The following is a 17,716-nucleotide window of genomic DNA, read 5'->3' as shown; positions in this document are numbered from 1 at the left end:
AGCATCGTACAGCTCTCAGCGCCATGTAGAGGCCTTTCTGGGGTACTGCAGCTTATATCGCATTCACTTTAACGGGAGTTGAGCTGCAGAACCCAGGAATGGCCACTACACGGTGTACGGAGCTGTGCTGTTCTGGCTCGGCACACTGTACATTAGGTAGCTGCGGTACAAGTAGATCAGCATGGACGCCGTGTATCAGACACCCACAAATCTGATGTTGATGACCTATCCTGAGGACAGGTCATCAATGTCATAGTACTGGAGAAGCCATTAAGGGACCAAAAGATGCTTCTCATCATTCTGGGAAAATCTATTTTTGCAAAAGGGTTTCCCTAAAAAAAAAAATATTAAAAAATACATCTATCACCTTATGCACAAGGATTGAATATTCATGTTAAAGGGAGTTGTTCAGTACATTTATATTAATGACATATGCCTAGGATCAGAGGGGGTCTGACACCTGGCACCCCTAGCAATCACCCATTTTACATGCTGCTAGCCACCTTAGTTTTGGGTCAGAATCTGACCATAAGAGGATTTTTGGTACTCTCCGGAGAATCTCTTTCTCGTAGTCTTCATTGTGGATGCAGAAACCCTCAAAGAAGTCTATTCTTCCCCAACAGCCTACACCTGGTCTGCTGACACCTAGCTATTTAGTACAAAAGCAGGAGGAGTAAAATAGACCACCCAAAAAAAGGGAGAGTGCCGTGTTCTCCAACGAAGTGTATGAGAAAGAGTACCAAAAACTCTCTTTTCTTGGGCCCTTTATTGGAGGGAGAGACAGGAGACCATGGGACATCCCAAATAAGTCTATGGGGTAAGAAAACTAATAGGAGCTGAATGTCGGCAGACCAAGTGTAGTCTATTGGGAAGGAGTCACCTTTTATACGAAAAAAATTCAGCCATATAAACGACAAAATGGCTTCCAAGTTGAAAACAAGAGGATGTTTAGGTATTTCTGTATGTAGAACAGTAGATTCTGCTTTGAAGTCAGCTGAACATAACGGCACCTATTGTAAGCACCTGCCAAAATAGCCGAGCGCACGTCCCTGCGCAGGTTACGCAACGACTTACCATAACACTGTAGGGCCAACTTGACATATCGCAAGGCTCGGCCATATTTCTGCAGGCTCATTGCAGCGTCTGAGAGCACGTAATAAGCTTTGGAGGCTTTAATTATCAGCTGTAGCTTCATCTTGAACTGCCAGGAGCTGGGGATGATGCCGGATCTGCTGGAGCTCTGGTTATCACAACTTTCCACTAGACGGGTAAGAAAAGAAAACCGGCGTGGTCACCGAACACGCCAAGGCACAAATTACTTTTTTCTTGGCTAATGGGTTTTTAAGCAGGGATTCAGTTATACAATATACCACAAATGTACAAATTTTGGGGCTGCTGCTTTTGCCATAGTTTGTAATGCATTTTCTCGGCTATGTGATTTTATTTTATTTTTTCCAGATAGTCAAAAAAAAAAAAAAAAAAAAATACTGATACTTTATAACCCCTTGAAATATCCAATATAAAGAGGCAATTAGAGGAAAAGTCCTTACTCTTCTGCATAAAGCGCGCCATCTGTTTTTCCAGACACTCAGAGACGACATTGGCGGACTCATCTTCATATTTTAAGGGTATGGGCGTATTGGGGTCCGCAGCTGGCAATTCTCCTTCCTTTTTAATACTGCCATCGATGGATTTTAACCCCTAAAAAGCAACACAAAAATTTAAAAGAAAGTCTGTGCAAAACCTGATTGAAGAACCTGAATGTGGACTTACTTCTAGGAGATAACTGAGGACTAAGCGGCAGCGTTCCTCTGTGTCACTGCAAACCGGAAACGTGCAGCTAGGCTGGAAGTAAAAAAAAACATCCATAATATTCAAAGAAAACCTGTCCTCTCACATACAAAAAATGTAAAAAAAAGTTGGGTCTTTCTGCCCTCATTAGCCACAATAAGGTGAACCTGCTTCTGGTTCCCAAACCAGTCTTATATGTCCAACACGTGTCAGTGTTCTCACGCCCTGTAATTTTCCATCAGTAAGCGGGAAATTCCTTTTCATCAACCTTCCTACAGAACTATAGGTGCTGGAATAACCAGTTTAACATGAAGAGAAAGGCGGTGTGTACAACAAAAGCAGGACCAGAGAGCCAAAGACTGGCCCCCCACCCAATATAAAGCAACAAAGGCCGGCCCCCACAAAATATCAAGGGACAAAGGCCCCCCCACCCATTATAAAGCACCAAGGGCCGGCCCCCCACCTAATATCAAGAGCCAAAGGCCAGCCCCCACCTAATATCAAGAGCCAAAGGCCTGCCCCCACCTAATATCAAGGGAAAAAAGGCGGCCCCCACCCAATATCAAGTGACAAAGGAAGGTCCAACCCAATATAAAGCAACAAAAGCTGTCCCTAACCCAATATAAAGCAACAAAGGAACGTTCCCATCCAATATAGAGTGACAAAGGCCGACCCCCACCCAATATAAAGTGACAGAGACCCTCCCCCACTTACTGAAATTTGTGTCTGTTGTGAGAGATGGATTACACTTAGTAACAGGCAGTGACAAAAAGTTACACAGAAGGAAGAGACCTAATATCTGGCACATCATTCTTAAATAGACTGTCCATTTATCACATTATTAAATGAAATCAAACAGTCTGAAAACAGAGTCATTATTTACATACTTGAATTTGTGCCAAATTTTCCAATGTATAGTGGATGAATTACTGACCCAGCAGTTGGGACTCCCAATAATCCTGAGAACAGGACTGTGTAAAGCCCCGTTATGATGGAGTGGAAGTCACGAATGTGGAACTCAGCGCCATTTGTCGTCTATGGGACTGAGAGATTTCGGAGCTCTGTACTTGGTGTCTTCAGATTTATAGATAACGAATGTAGCAGAGGCCATCATGCTCAAGACGTAGAAATGTCCTTACCCTGATCTGATGAGTGGACTTGTACTTCTCTGGCACAGACAGCTCCCGGACGGATTTAATGATGGCTATAGCTTTGCAATCTTCTGGGGGTTTAGGAGGACAATCGTAGGAGCCATTTTCATCACTATCCGGCAGCTCCTCTTCCTCATCGTCCTCCTCCTCCTCCTCCTCACTATAACTCTCATCAGAGTTCCCATTAAGAGATCCTTCTCCACTTTCCTCTTTCTTGGGCTCAAGCTGAAACAGCTCTGACAGCATGTAATTGGCTGAAGCAATGATCTGAAAATAGATGTAAAAGGCAAAATATATTAAATATGTATTGCTATTCCTACAAAAGTAGCAAGTCATGCAAGGTCCCAGCTAAATCAGGAAACATTAAGCAGTGCAATAAGGTGTATTCTATAACTTCTTGTACGGATATGCTCCAGAGCTGCATTCACAATACTGCAGGCTTTAGAAATCTATATTCCCAGCACTGATTGTTGACTGTGTCTACACAGAGCTTTTAATTGGGTATTTGAGGAATTAAAAACTTACAGAAATCACGGTATGGTATTCCACAGACCCTCAGGTGATATCTAGAAAGCTTATGGATTTTTTACAATGGCAACTAGCAGAATTAGGAGGCTGCACCCCAGAATAAGATTAAGTAATGCAATATACTCATATGTCTAGATGTGTTCTTGAAATAAATATAATTGTTAGGCTAGGGATTGCTCATCAGAGAAAATCGGCCCAATTATGCTCATCACACCCTGATCAGAGTTTAATCAAAGTTTGATCAGAGTGTGATCTGATTTTTTCAGCTGTGCAAAAGAATAAAAAAACAAAACTTCTCCATTCTGTCAGTCTGTTAAAACTGGAACTGCACTCGGATGTGATCCGAGTGCAGTCCTATTTTTTCCATTGACACAGACATGAATGGCTATCCGATAATCGGAGGCAACTGATGCATGATGCGATTTTTTTGCTCGGACAGACTAAACAAAAACAATTGAACATGTGCACAGCCCCACAGAATAACATGCGGACAAGTGCTATCCGTGAAAGCAATCGTTGGCACTCATCCGATTTTTAAGGTCGTGTGCTCGAGCCCTTAAGAGATGCAAATGAGATCATCAACCACATCAATCATCTGTGGCCGCTGGATGGGAATTATGAAAATTGCCTCTTACCAGATGGCATCCATACCATTTATTTTTATTAGCTGGCTTAGAACGAGCTCATTGTTGTGGAGTGACATCACACCAAGCCGGCTAATCAAAAGAAGAGCCGCAAACGCCATCAGGTAGGAGGCTGTTCTCACAGATCAAGTCCAACGGCCACAGATCACTGGTGTGGCCAATAGTCTGGGTCCTGTGAATCGATCTGCACCAAATCTAATACTTATACTAGGAAAGCTGCACTGATATCCTGGCAGATCCGCTTATCATTCAGAGCGTTTCTTTTTGATGAAGGGGGCTGGATGACGGATTATTTCGATAGCCAAGCCAACCTCTTGCTGTCTATGCGAGATCAGAAATCAACATGCTGTGGATTGATAAGCTTCCACTGCAGGTCAATTTTTGCATTTAAAAAACCCTGCAGCATGCCGATTTTCCACTTGATACAATCCGCAGTGTGAACAAGTCCTGATTGTAAAACCTTACCTGTGGGTGCCGTCCTTTATCCACTAACTTCAGACAGTTTAATAACAAAGTGCGAATAGTTCCGTAATGTTTTCTATTTTGGGTTTTCTTCATCATCATGTTACAAGCCACCCTAGAAAAAAATAATATTAAGAAAGCATCAGAGCGTTGCTCCTGCAGTACCACAATATGCCACAAGAGGTCTCTCCCTCACACAGGATGCCGCACATCTCCCTTTGCTGTTCCGCTGTAAAAACGTACACGTTTAATGCAAGATGTGAAATATCTAATGTTAGTGCACCGCGTAGAGCTCCGCATTGTTTACAAGTGCACTCTGGGGAAATATCACAAGTGACAAGGATCACAGCAGAAAAAAGCATTCAAAAAGGATACGGGCTGCTATTAGCAGGAAGGGACTGAGGGATGGGCTTTAATCACTTCATTCATCAGCGGTTAATTATTCTTTAGTGGCTCTTTTAATGTCCCGCTGAGACGCGAGGCTCAGTTACTCACGTCGATTTCCCGGTTCTAAACAGACATAAATATTACAACCTGTTCCTAGTTATCGAGGCATACTACGCCAGAAGAAAGCACGGCAGACAGCTGTAACTAGAGTAAAGTGTCCCCGGGAAATAACAGGGCGATCCTTGTATGGGACATTGGGAAGATTTGAAGACACTTGAGCCAGAAAGAACTCGACCTCCTTACCGAGAAACTGGTTCTATACACAAGCTTGCGGTCTATCACGCAACGTGACAAACGCATGAATTACAGTACATGTCCTTCTTACAGCAACTGGCAATTATGGTCTGTGCACAGAAAAAACTCCAGAGAATATTTCACGAAAAGTCCTCAGATCGTTCTCTTCTCCTCTTTCTGTTCGCTATGCTTTGTGTGGCAAACGCAGACACACAATACAAAGATTGAATCAACTTCTCCCCTTTTAAATTGGTTCCAGGTGCAATTTTCATACACAGGTGAGCTGGAACGATCATCACATGCTTGAAACAAAGTAGTTTATCCACAATTTTGGAAAGGTTCCAACAATCCGGCCCATTTTCGGGGCTTAGTGTGAAATTATTTCCGATTTGCCTTTTTTCTTTTTATTGTTGTTGCAATAAACACAAAGGAAATAAACGTGTGTATAACACAGCAGGTTTTATTGCAATATTTATTCCAGAAAATTACTTCTGGAACAATTTTAAGGGTGCCAATTCTTCGGGCAATGACTGCAGCCAAACATGGGCTTGCTTTTGAGGGATAACATTTGCATTGTGTCGCCATTTTCTGGGACTGGAAACTTTTTTAATTTTCCCATTGATGGAGATGTGGGAGGGTTTGTTTTTTCACTTGCTGACATGCAGTTTTTATTGATAACATTTTGACTGTTTAGCACTGCACATTTTAGAAAAAGAGTGAGATGAAAAAAAAATAAAAAAATGTCTAGGTTTATTTTTTTTTTCCTTTCCTTAGAGAACTCACTATAGTTGAAATATTTAATTTATTTTTTAATAGGTGGTAGATGCTGCGATACCAAATATGCTTTTATTTTTTCCGTTTCTGTATGGGGAAAAGGGAGAATTTAAACTTTTCTGATTTTTTCCATTTTTTTGTCTTCCTTAGTAGCTTTGAACCTGCAATCACAGGACCCCTCTAGTCCTCATTCCAGGTACAATAACAGTTTGGAGTTATACTGATTTCCTGGAGGAACAAATGGTACACCCACTTTTTCAAAGTTTCCCAAGAGACATTTTTCAACAAGATATTTCCAGAACACCAGTTGCTTGTTTTATGGCCTGCAGCATCTCCAGACTTATCTCCCATCAAAAACGGAATTTTTTTTTTTTTTTTTTTACTTAAAAGTACAAAAAAGTCAACAGCAAAATTATAGTATAAAACCAGTTTCAAGCGTCACAGTCCAAGTACAGCTTGAAACATCCGGGCTAGGCATATATGAGGCTGTTGTGTTTGGTTCACGAGAGCAGCGCACAGCCCTTACTCGGACCGCGTGAATCCGGCCTAAATCTGGATAACTTCCAGACAAATGCGCTCAACACAGTCAATAAATGACTTACTTGTAAAGTAACACAGCCACCGGCAGAGTGAAGGGGTTCTGGTACTTGTCCTCGGTTTCTTCGCATAGGGTTGTGAGATCGTAGAGCTTCACAATGTCGCTGCCGCTGGCTGAAGGACACGGCACAAGTGAATAATATAATCTGCCCTAAGGATAAAGAATCCGCATTTCTAGTCTGCCCCGGTTTACCTTTGAACAGCCAGTATGTATGGCCTTCTTTTGTGCAGTTTGACTTTAGAAATGATAAAATATTCTGTGCAATGTCTTTGATCACCTTGGTAGAGAAGTTGGAGTTCTCCAGATTAGGAATATCTTCTGTTTTAATCATCTCATATTTCTGCAAAAAGACAAAAAAAAGAAAAATATGTCAGACTTTTGCTTATACTGGACGTCTTACCATGGTCCTTGAGCAGCATCCGCCAGCTTGCTGAGGCAAAGGAAGTATTGCACTAAATGGTGTCCATTCATTGGTCTTTTTCAATGAATATTGTTATCTCATTATTCCTGTTTTCACTCATTTTAAAAGGGGTTGTCCACTACCTGGATAACCTATTTTAAAATGAGTGAAAACAGGACACTATCTCCTTGCAAAATAAATATACTTACCTCTGACATTGGCCCGCTCTTGCAATGTTGGCATTGTGTCTCCGGGGCTTGCATGACACTGTTATGCCACATGAGCCCTGCAGTCAGAGGCCACTATTGGGCTACTGATCGCTCACTTACTTCAGAAAAAATGAGACAAACAGAAGAAGTGACAGCGCTGAAGCCTAAGAGCAGCCGCAGAATGGTCCATGTAGTATAACACTGTCACACGAGCTCCAACATCGCTGAAATGGCACCCGTGGGGGAGGGGAGTATGCTATTTTTATTTTTCAATGGGGACTACTTAATTGAAATAAAGGGTTGTCCAGGTAGTAGACAATCCCTTAAAGCATGCCACGACATTTTCTCGCCATTTTCTAAATGGGTAAATTATGCACGGAGTCTGGGGATATTTCAAAGACATTTACAAACAGCACATAAAGATCACTACAGAAATGATTTTAACCAGTCAGATCAAATACAGAAGTGTTCCCCAAGTCAAATCCTCAACAGATCACGTTTTCAGGATTTAATTAGTACTGCACCGGTTATACTTCCATTACCTGTGTAATACTAAGAAGACCCTGAAGACATGGGCCCTTGAGGATTGGAACTAGGAGGAAAGCTCCTGCCGATGCTTTTATATCTCACCTGCACAATCCCATTCACGTGGAAGCACATGACGAGCTCTGGAACATTACAGATCAGGTTATCGAGCCAATAATCAATCCCGGTCAGCACATTGATTGGCTTGTTGTTATCCCTAAATTAACCAAGAAAAGCAGAGACATTAAGATGTAATGATGTGCAAACATTTTTACAGCGGATTTAGGTGCAAATTTCACACAATGCGCAAAGAAGTACGCAGGAAACTCGCTTTCCCGATATCCTTGTAATTTCTGAATCATGCATCACCTCTTCAACCCTAGACTAGGGAAAACACAATATCTGTTCTTCCACAAGTGTTCCTTTAAATTTACCATTTAGGGGTGGTCCCAAAATAGCAAGTTATCCCCAATCCTTAGGGAATCACTCCGACTGGTGGACCCCCACCCAGCGATCCCACAAACTGAGCTCTGCATAGACCCATCTTAAACTGAGTAGAAGTTTTCCTGTTCGATCTCCAGTCCATTAATGGTCCATGGGACTGCCGGAGAAAGCAGGGTTCGGCGGTCCGATAGTCTTTCAGTCCTATGAATGTAGAGGAGGTCGAGAATGCATACCTCAGCTCAATTCAACACCGTGCTCTGCATAGCCCTGTTTTGGGGATTGAATGAAGGTTTCCCAGAAGTCAGACCCCCAAGGGGGCAGAAATTTATAACTTACAGAAGTGGCCCCCAACGTGGATTAAGCAAGAGCACCAAAAATGGCATTTATACATTAAGAAAATAAAGACAAATTGTATCTGGGGTGCAAGGTCGCTTTAAAAACTCCTGCTAGACAGTCTGTTTATTCCTGTGTCTGATCCTGGGAGAGAACGTCTCAGGATTTCTTTTACAGCCTGTTCTAAATTGTGAAGGCTTATGTGATAGCCCCAGGATCCAGGTATTGTACATTTTTTAGTTATTTTTATAGCTAGCAATATTATATGAATGCATTTTGGCTCTGGAAGCTTACCGTAGCCGCAAACTGACCGCCGGGTATCGCCCTCCTCCAAAAATAGGCATGTTAGAGCCAACGAGCATGTGGATGTCCTCAAACGTCCAAAGGATGTTTCTAACAAAATCATTTTTAAGACCCTGGATAAGACGAATAAGGAATCGACTTAAGGATAAGACAAGAGCAGAAGTCAGCAAAGAAATGGATGGAAAGGTCTCGAGAGAACATAAAAAAATAAACAAAAAAATAACCGATGTGTCTGACTACGACTACGGTGATTGGTGTGAGATTATTTTCTGGAGCTGGAGAATTATGTGTTTACGCTGTGGCTTCACATAATTTATACCAGACTGTTCTCCCTGCCAATAGACAAACTGGGAACACTGGGATCTGTAGCCGCAGAGGCAACGTGGTCCACTAGCAGCAAGGGCTGAGTGGTCACATTTCCCTGTGGAGAGGGCAAGCACAAGAGATTTGGTGGTTGTCTGAATACACGTTCCTATAAAATAACAGTAGGTGCTCCGATATCTTTTACATCCTGGTTGTTTTAACAATAAAACCTTTAAAAAGGACATGTGCAGATTGTATCACCATTTCCCTAGAAGATATATAAAACGTATACCCTGAATTACAATCCGTATTGTGCTCCAAAGATCTACTCCGAATTCTGCAGTTTGTCAATGCAAAGGAGTTGCCAGTTTTTAATTTAATGTGACGTTAGTTGTATGATTTCAGACATGTTTGACTCAAACGCTGCGATGTTTCATCAGAGTACAACACACGTGCACCAGGACAAGTGCCGGGAGGGCCCACTCGCCGTCGGGAATACCAGAACTCTATGAGGCCTGCGAGTCGTTGGCACAGGGATCCCCCCATGCTTTAAACTGTTTGAAATACTTAGATCTCCTCGTTCTCCATTGGCTGCAAGTCCTGTTCCTTCCGAGTCTCCTGGCTCTGTGACGACTCAGGGCAGAGGGCACGATGATGTCACTACAGCGCACCCTCTGCCCTGAGCAGTGCAGGGAGCCAGAAGAGGCTGAGGACACCGGAGCTGATTTTTTTTTTTTTTATGTATGGAACATTATATGGAGCCCATTCTCCATGGAACATTACATAGGGCCTATAATTCTCTATAGAGCATTATATGGGGTCTATTATTCTGTATGGAACAATATATGGGGTCCATTACTGTGTGTGGAGCATTATATGGGGTTCATTCTGTATGGAGCATTATATGGGTCCCATTATTCTATATGCAGCATTATATGGGTCCCATTATTCTATATGCAGCATTATATGGGGTCCATTATTCTGTATGGAGCATTACATGGGGCCCATTATTCTGTATGGAGCATTATATGGGGTCCATTATTCTATATGCAGCATTATATGGGTCCCATTATTCTATATGCAGCATTATATGGGGTCCATTATTCTGTATGGAGCATTACATGGGGCCCATTATTCTGTATGGAGCATTATATGGGGTCCATTATTCTATATGCAGCATTATATGGGTCCCATTATTCTATATGCAGCATTATATGGGGTCCATTATTCTGTATGGAGCATTACATGGGGCCCATTATTCTATATGCAGCATTATATGGGGTCCATTATTCTGTATGGAGCATTACATGGGGCCCATTATTCTGTATGGAGCATTATATGGGGTCCATTATTCTGTATGGAGCATTACATGGGGCCCATTATTCTATATGCAGCATTATATGGGGTCCATTATTCTGTATGGAGCATTACATGGGGCCCATTATTCTGTATGGAGCATTATATGGGGTCCATTATTCTGTATGGAGCATTACATGGGGCCCTTTGACTGAAATGCCGGCGGCTCTCGGGAGAAAGAAAGTTAATTTCCTCCCAGGTGCCGCACTTTCAGTACAGCGGCCGGGAACCTTCATAACGCTGTTTAACCCGCAGATTAGCCCTATATCTACAGGTTATTAGCGCTATTGGACACTACAGGTTTTCTTTAAATGACTTTTCATTGATGGCCTATCCCAAACCTGGAGAGTAGGTAGAATGAAGGTACTAAGCTGCAACAGGCCTTTGCGTCAGCACAGTGCAGACTGAGATCACAAGCTAACGAGCAAAATCTTTCCTGCAGCTCTGGATGTGAAAGGAGTATAAATTAAAGAAAAGAAAAAAAATGTGTGCAAGTCACACACTCCATTCATGTGACCTGTAACATTATGGTCAAAATCAGAGCTTTTATTTAAAGGGGCTGAAATTTTAAAATATCAATTTGATGGGGGTTTAGGCACCCCTTCATATTAGCACCCACTAGATTTTATAACATGCACTGATCTTTGCTTTTAGTGTCTGACCTAATATTACAGCTACAAAAGTACTTAGCTGTGCAAACAGTAAAGGGAACGCAGCACTCAATAGTAGTCTGTGGCCTCTTCAAAATGCTGATCAGAAAGTCTGATGTCCACCGATCTCGTTTGGTAGCTGATACGGATATATTTTAAGCTTTTCTTTGTACCTGCTGATTTCCAGTCAAATTTACAACAATTTTCTTCTACACTATCATAAGTGAACAATTGCTGTCATCGTGTCAGTGCTTTAGTTGGAGCTTCATCGCTACTATATTAACAAAAAAAAAACATGTAAAAAAAAAAACCACATACGTTATGAGCTCTTAATGCCCCACATGCACGCATCTGATGAGCGCCCGGCGCGTCTGATGAGCGCTGCTGTGCTCTCTATGAGAGAGTCAAAGTCAGACACTTTAGGTAGTGGTTTATGTCTAACGGAGAACAAAATGATCGACTTATTAATAACCAATAGGCTGGATCCTTCTGCACCTTCAACATAACCTGTAGGTGAGAGCCAGGAGCCCCCCCCATTCACATAGGGCTGTCAGCTGACTTGTCTAATGTGTATGGTTTTTTTTTTATGTAAGACAAAATGCATTACATTCAAAGGAAATCTGAAAAAAAAAACAACTAAAAACATAAGGCCGAAACTAGGGCATGCCTCTCACCTGGTTGGAAGCACCTTCTTCTGACACTGAACTTAAGGTCTCAAAAGGAGCAGGCCAGGCGACGTGATCACTGGCGGACGGATCCCTGAGATTCTGTTCTTCTCTGGGCTGGTGAGAGGTGGATGGCACTGGCTCAGCTGTGTCATCTCCATTAATACTGGAAGAAAAGAGAATTACGGTAAACATTTAGCAATCTCCAGCTGGCAGCTGTTAGCGTAGCTTGGAATAATGCAAGCGGCTGTGGCGCAAATGTAAGCAGCCCAGCGCCCCATCTGTACAATGTCTGCATGTCTACAGGACAAAGAGTACAATACCTATAGTAGAGGAACTTTGATAGTATGGCCTTCTGGTACCAATGTTCTTTACTCTTCTTCTTTCTTTGCCATTTTTGATCCATTAATCTTTGATAAAACTCCTTCAACCAAGTCCAGTCTCCTGTCTGCAAAAGTGATTAAAAAGTCAGTTCTTTATTTTTTCTCCTCTTTTACCAAGATCCATGACTTTATTTTTTTCCCCATCAAGCTAGCCTTAGAAGGACTTGTTTATTTTTATTTTTTTGTGAACGTTCAATCACACCCTTCACTTTACCATAGACTGTATGGAAAAATGGGGGAAACAAAATCCAAGTGTCGTGATAAAAAGTGTAATTCCGAAATAGTTTTTGTTTGGAGGGGGTGTGTGTGTGAAGTTTTCACAGAGTTGCTTGTGCAGTAAAAATGACCTAGTAACATAATTCTTTAGGTCTGCATGATCACAATACCACATGTTTATATTATGACAGAGTCATCGGTGAAGTGATGGAGGGGAGACACGTGTCACTGCGCATGATGGCATCAGTGACGTAAAACCAGAGTAGTTTCCTCCAGCACACTACGTGTTTAGAGGTTTAAAGGGAGTGTTACGTTATGGGCTGGTTTTAGTGGAACTCCATAGAGAAGGAGGGAGGGGTTCCACCATATCACCACCTGCAGTGTCCTGGCAGGACCCAAGTGATGTCGAGATCATGTGATCAGTCACATGAAGAAGGCGTCACATGGTCTGGTCTTAAATGGCTGATTGCCAGAGCTTCCAGGGTTCAGAGGTTCCTGGAGAGATAAGACTCCAGGAAGTTGTTTGCTTAAGGTACCGTCACACTGAGCGACTTTACAACGATAACGATAGCGATCCGTGACGTTGCAGCGTCCTGGATAGCGATATTGTTGTGTTTGACACGCAGCAGCGATTAGGATCCTGCTGTGATATCGCTGGTCGTTGCTGAAAGTCCAGAACTTTATTTGGTCGTCAGATCGGCGTGTATCTTTGTGTTTGACAGCAAAAGCAACGATGCCAGCAATGTTTTACAATCGTAACCAGGGTAAATATCGGGTTACTAAGCGCAGGGCCGCGCTTAGTAACCCGATATTTAGCCTGGTTACCATTGTAAAAGTAAAAAAAAAAAAATACAGTACATACTCACCTTCTGATGTCTGTCACGTCCCCCGGCGTCCGCGCTGCTGCTCAGAGCTTCCTGCACTGAATGTGTCAGTGCCGGCCGTAAAGCAAAGCACAGCGGTGAAGTCACCGCTGTGCTTTAGGGCCGGCGCTCACAAAGTGCAGGGAAGCGGACGCGACAGACACCGGAATGTAAGTATGTACTGTTTGTTTTTTTTTACATTTACACTGGTAACCAGGGTAAACATCGGGTTACTAAGCGCGGCCCTGCGCTTAGTAACCCGATGTTTACCCTGGTTACCTGGGGACTTCGGCATCGTTGGTCGCTGGATAGTTGTCTGTGTGACAGCTCTCCAGCGACCACACAGCGACGCTGCAGCGATCGGCATCGTTGTCGATATCGCTGCAGCGTCGCTTAATGTGACGGTACCTTTAATCTGAACCATGGACATTGCTGCCTGTGAGCGGGTTAGTCCCCACTAGGAAAGAGGACTGTGTTTTTATTGTTTCTTTGTTTTGCCCATAGGGTTGTGTTTACTTTCCCAGCTTGGTTTATGATGCTACAATAAACCAAGTCTGTTCTAGTTATACCTCTGTGTCCAGCTGATTGAGCCGCTCTACCACAATATATACACATTTTACGGATCTTAAATACAATTTTAAAAGCCATCTAGAGAATCACTGCTCTGTCAAAATGTCATTCCTCCGTTACCTGAGAAGACCTCATGAAGAGCTCCTGAATGTCCAGCTCATCCAGCAGCAGAGTCTTTCCGATGCGGTGGACGGCCATACTGACATGGGACTTACTATATGGGATCTTCAGGAGCTTCTTGATGTTCTGAAATAATAAAAAAAGGAAAAAAAAAAATTCACGAAAAAGGATATAAAAAAAATCATCTCTCAAATATCCCTTTAGCTCCAAAAGCTGCACATATAATGTTTATGGCTATGAGTTGTCCACTCTCCAGACACTATGGACTCCAAGCTCAGACTAGAGATTCCTTTTGCCCTGCGCCGCTCACACTTACTTCAGAATCGGCCACGACATCCACTTCCTTCCCGACAGAATCAATAAAATCATACGCCATCCCAAAGCTGTAATGAGAAAGATGAGCAGTCAAGACTCCGAGCTGTGGTGGCGCCTCAGGAGGAACAAAGTCCTCTGTTTTACTATCACTGGCAGAGCCAAAATGGCCGCCACCATATAAGCAGGATTTCATTTTAATATTTAATAATTTAAAATAAATCTGTCAACAGGATTTAGCTATGTAATCTGATAGCTGCATGATGTAGAGGCACAGACCCTGATTCCAGCAATGTATCACTTACTAGGCTGTATTTTATGGTTTCAATAAAATCAGTGTTTTATCACCAGGAGATTATCACTACAGGACTAGGTGTCTCGTGCCTTCTGGTCCAACCCAGCCCCCACCACAGCTTCCTGTCAATATACAGTGTACCCAGACAGCAGCCAATTAGTGGTGTAGGAGGGGTTATACAGGGCTCAGCATTCAAGCTCTGCTAGATCTGCAGCAGAGAAAACTGTGATTCTATCACAACTGCTGCACCCGATAAACTAAGTGACACATGGCTGGAATCAGGGTCTCTGTGTCCACATCGTACTTCTGTTAGATAGAGGGTAGCAAAGTACTGCTGACAGATTCCTATAATCTTTGTAGTTTTTGCTTTCCAAGAGCAATAACTTTATTTTCTTGTCGATATAGCGGTCGAATTTAGCACAATTTGGTGACCATATTTGACATATGCGTACCGTATAGGCTGATTAATTTTACATTTCGACAGATTGAACTTTTGCAGATGTGGCAATACCAAATGTGTTTATTTTTTACTTATTTTAATTTTTTTATTTTTAATTAAGTAAAAGTGTGGGGGGATTCAAACTTTATATTTTAATTTTTTTTTTCACCTTGGGAGACATGAACCTGTAATCATTTGACTGGTTTTTTGCAAATACTATAATACAAGTGTACTGCAGTATATAGACAAAACGATATTGTCCTATGAAGCCCGGCCACAGAGAAAAATGGAAGTCATGGAGGGACAGTGACAACCCAAAAGCACCATGCAGTTACGATTACGGAAGGTGGATGGGACCTGGCAATAGTGTCATTTCAACTCTAATGTCAGTGATTTAAATGGTTAAATAGCAGCAATTGGAGCAAGCTCTGCAGATGTCCGCTCCATACATTACAGCCTTTGTTAGGAAGGGGTTAGGATAGTCTGATCTATGGGGTTCACCAGTCTGATACCTTGAAAATTGTTTGCTTTTCTTGCTATTTCCAAGAATCGTTGGGCCGAGATTGGCGTTCTCTCGCAGCCAGTTTGCCGGCGGAAGCTTTAAATCCGTTTTCTCTTGAAGGCGAGCAAATGCGGCGGCAGGTGGAGCCGTGGAGTATTTCACTATAGCGCGACTCTTGATTTCATTGCCCCCATTGGATGCCATGGATTTCTGTAATACGGAGACAGATTCAGAATGAGGATCAATGTCCACATTTATCCAAAGCAGAAGCAACTCTACACACACAATTATACGTCTAGATCAATTATTTCTTTGAAGGCATTTTTTTGTTACTCGTATACATGTTTTAAAGCAACAAAAAACCGTGATTAGGTTTAATTAAAAACCTTGCACCATTTACTGTCTATAACCCCAGTGTTGCACTCTTGTGATTAATACTCTCAAAGTTCAGCTCGTGTTTGTCATAAATCAGATGACAGGAGCTCAGAAGAGAAAATATAAAAGTGTTAATTTCTCAGAACAAGCTCACTGACTTATTCTCAGTTAACTCATCCTGCAGCCAGCAATAGACATTGTAACACAGAGGCTACAGAAGGCAAACAAAGCAACCTTTTGATGAAACCCAATTGCATAAAATATTCTTAGCCCAAAATACACGCATTTAAAGAAGCACTCTTCCTCCTCCCATCAAAATATTAACCCTCTTAACATATTGCAGCCATCATATTATACAGCACTGTGTACTTACAATTGCTCATTTTACCTTTCTACCCAGCTAAATTCATCTCTTGTCAATTAGGTATTTGACATCACGTGACTAGCTGAATCCTTCTAAGCTCTATGTAGGAACAGGAGGTCAATTTTCACTGTATGAGTCATGAGTCACTGAAAAAGCCCCTGGAAGGGGGAGAAGGAAGCAGCTCGGTCAGAAGATGAAGAGGGAAATGATAAATGTAGGGACAAGAGACTTCCTGTTTCTACGTAAAGTTGAGAAAAGAGAAGCATTAGCTGGGTAGAACGGCAAAATGAGCAATTGTAAGTACACAGTGCTGTATAATATGATGGCTGCAATATATTAAGAGGATAAAAACTTCAGAGTCAAACATCCATGGCTGAGATCATACGGCCCATGCCTGATCTATGTAAGTCGGCCAGCATCTATCTGCTGTCTGGTTCCCTTTAATAAATACCACAAGGACTTTACCCAAACCCCAATTACCATTGACCAGTTTATAATAACTACATATAAAAGCCAGTAGTCTGTGGACAGAGCGTTATACACAAGGAGAAACTGGAAAAGATTCAGGAGAACATATTTCATTCATTGAAATCATTGGTACAGATTGCATAGGAGTCCAGTGGGCGGTCCTACTAGTGATTGACAGCTCTCTCTGCATGCAGTCATACTGAGAAGCCTGTCAATCACTAGCTGGACCGCCCCCTGGACTCATACAAACTCTGGTGGGGTTCACCAAATCTCCTCCCCACCACCACCACCCTAAAAGGGTATGAGCTGCGCGTCCTCTATCACCTCCTATCTGCAGATCACAGACCCTTTTCAACCAGACAGGTTCCCTTTAAAAATCGCGCTGACAAAATTTAAAAACAAATTTATCATTGAGCAGCATCTAATTAGTGGCGGGTATGGGGGACGCGGAGGATTTAGTGAAAATTACATGATTGGATAAATGTGGGGCATTTAAATATTAAAAAAAAAAAAACCCCCCAAAAAAACGAGCGATTTCAAGAGTTGAAAAATCAAAAAAGGAGCAAAAATACAAATAAAATAAAATAAATGAAATAAACAGTACACAGAAAAAAAGAAATAAAATAAATACAGTCTGTGGGGAAAACACCAGAAATAGCATGAAAAATAAGCCAGTTAAAGGGGTGACATTGGGGGTCCATGCACTGCTCTGGGGGCTCATTACCTGCTCCGTCCCCTCCTCACAGGGGGGCGCCATCACGTCCTCGCCCCCGCCGAGCTCTGCATCCCCCTCCATCACGTCACCATCAACCACGCACCGTCCTGTCACCAGAAACTTCCAGCCCCGGTGTCTCCAATCAACCGGAAGTAGCTCTGTCCTAACCCCGCCCGCAGCAAGCAGGAAAACACTGGCCTGGAGGACCTGGACACCATAGAGTACGGTAGACGGCGGCTAGAAGCACCAGCTGTTACCATAGAGATGAGACCTCCAG

The 17,716-nt window shown here is 42.5% G+C and overlaps 1 protein-coding gene across 2 annotated transcripts in view; it reads right to left on the bottom strand.

Annotated features, from left to right (window-relative positions):
- The window catches only part of EDRF1 (erythroid differentiation regulatory factor 1), an 86,412-nt gene extending 68,758 nt beyond the window's left edge, over positions 1-17,654 (bottom strand). The window contains exons 1-16 of one of the 2 annotated variants that reach the window (XM_077258362.1): positions 17,449-17,654; positions 15,528-15,727; positions 14,286-14,352; positions 13,970-14,095; positions 12,141-12,265; positions 11,827-11,983; positions 9,163-9,264; positions 8,835-8,956; positions 7,869-7,980; positions 6,822-6,969; positions 6,634-6,742; positions 4,580-4,691; positions 2,931-3,209; positions 1,774-1,845; positions 1,551-1,701; positions 1,075-1,260 (exon numbers count right to left, since the gene is read on the bottom strand). In XM_077258362.1, the coding sequence (XP_077114477.1) occupies positions 1,075-1,260; positions 1,551-1,701; positions 1,774-1,845; positions 2,931-3,209; positions 4,580-4,691; positions 6,634-6,742; positions 6,822-6,969; positions 7,869-7,980; positions 8,835-8,956; positions 9,163-9,264; positions 11,827-11,983; positions 12,141-12,265; positions 13,970-14,095; positions 14,286-14,352; positions 15,528-15,727; positions 17,449-17,520 (2,140 nt within the window). In that variant the 5' untranslated portion in view covers positions 17,521-17,654. The remainder of the gene's footprint in view (positions 1-1,074; positions 1,261-1,550; positions 1,702-1,773; positions 1,846-2,930; positions 3,210-4,579; positions 4,692-6,633; positions 6,743-6,821; positions 6,970-7,868; positions 7,981-8,834; positions 8,957-9,162; positions 9,265-11,826; positions 11,984-12,140; positions 12,266-13,969; positions 14,096-14,285; positions 14,353-15,527; positions 15,728-17,448) is intronic. The other variant, XM_077258361.1, reaches the window with a different exon arrangement.
- Between the last annotated feature and the right edge of the window lie 62 nt (positions 17,655-17,716).

This window comes from Ranitomeya variabilis, chromosome 4, assembly GCF_051348905.1.
Source record: "Ranitomeya variabilis isolate aRanVar5 chromosome 4, aRanVar5.hap1, whole genome shotgun sequence".
NCBI lineage: Eukaryota > Metazoa > Chordata > Amphibia > Anura > Dendrobatidae > Ranitomeya > Ranitomeya variabilis.
This window is presented reverse-complemented; position numbering and strand designations above follow the sequence as displayed.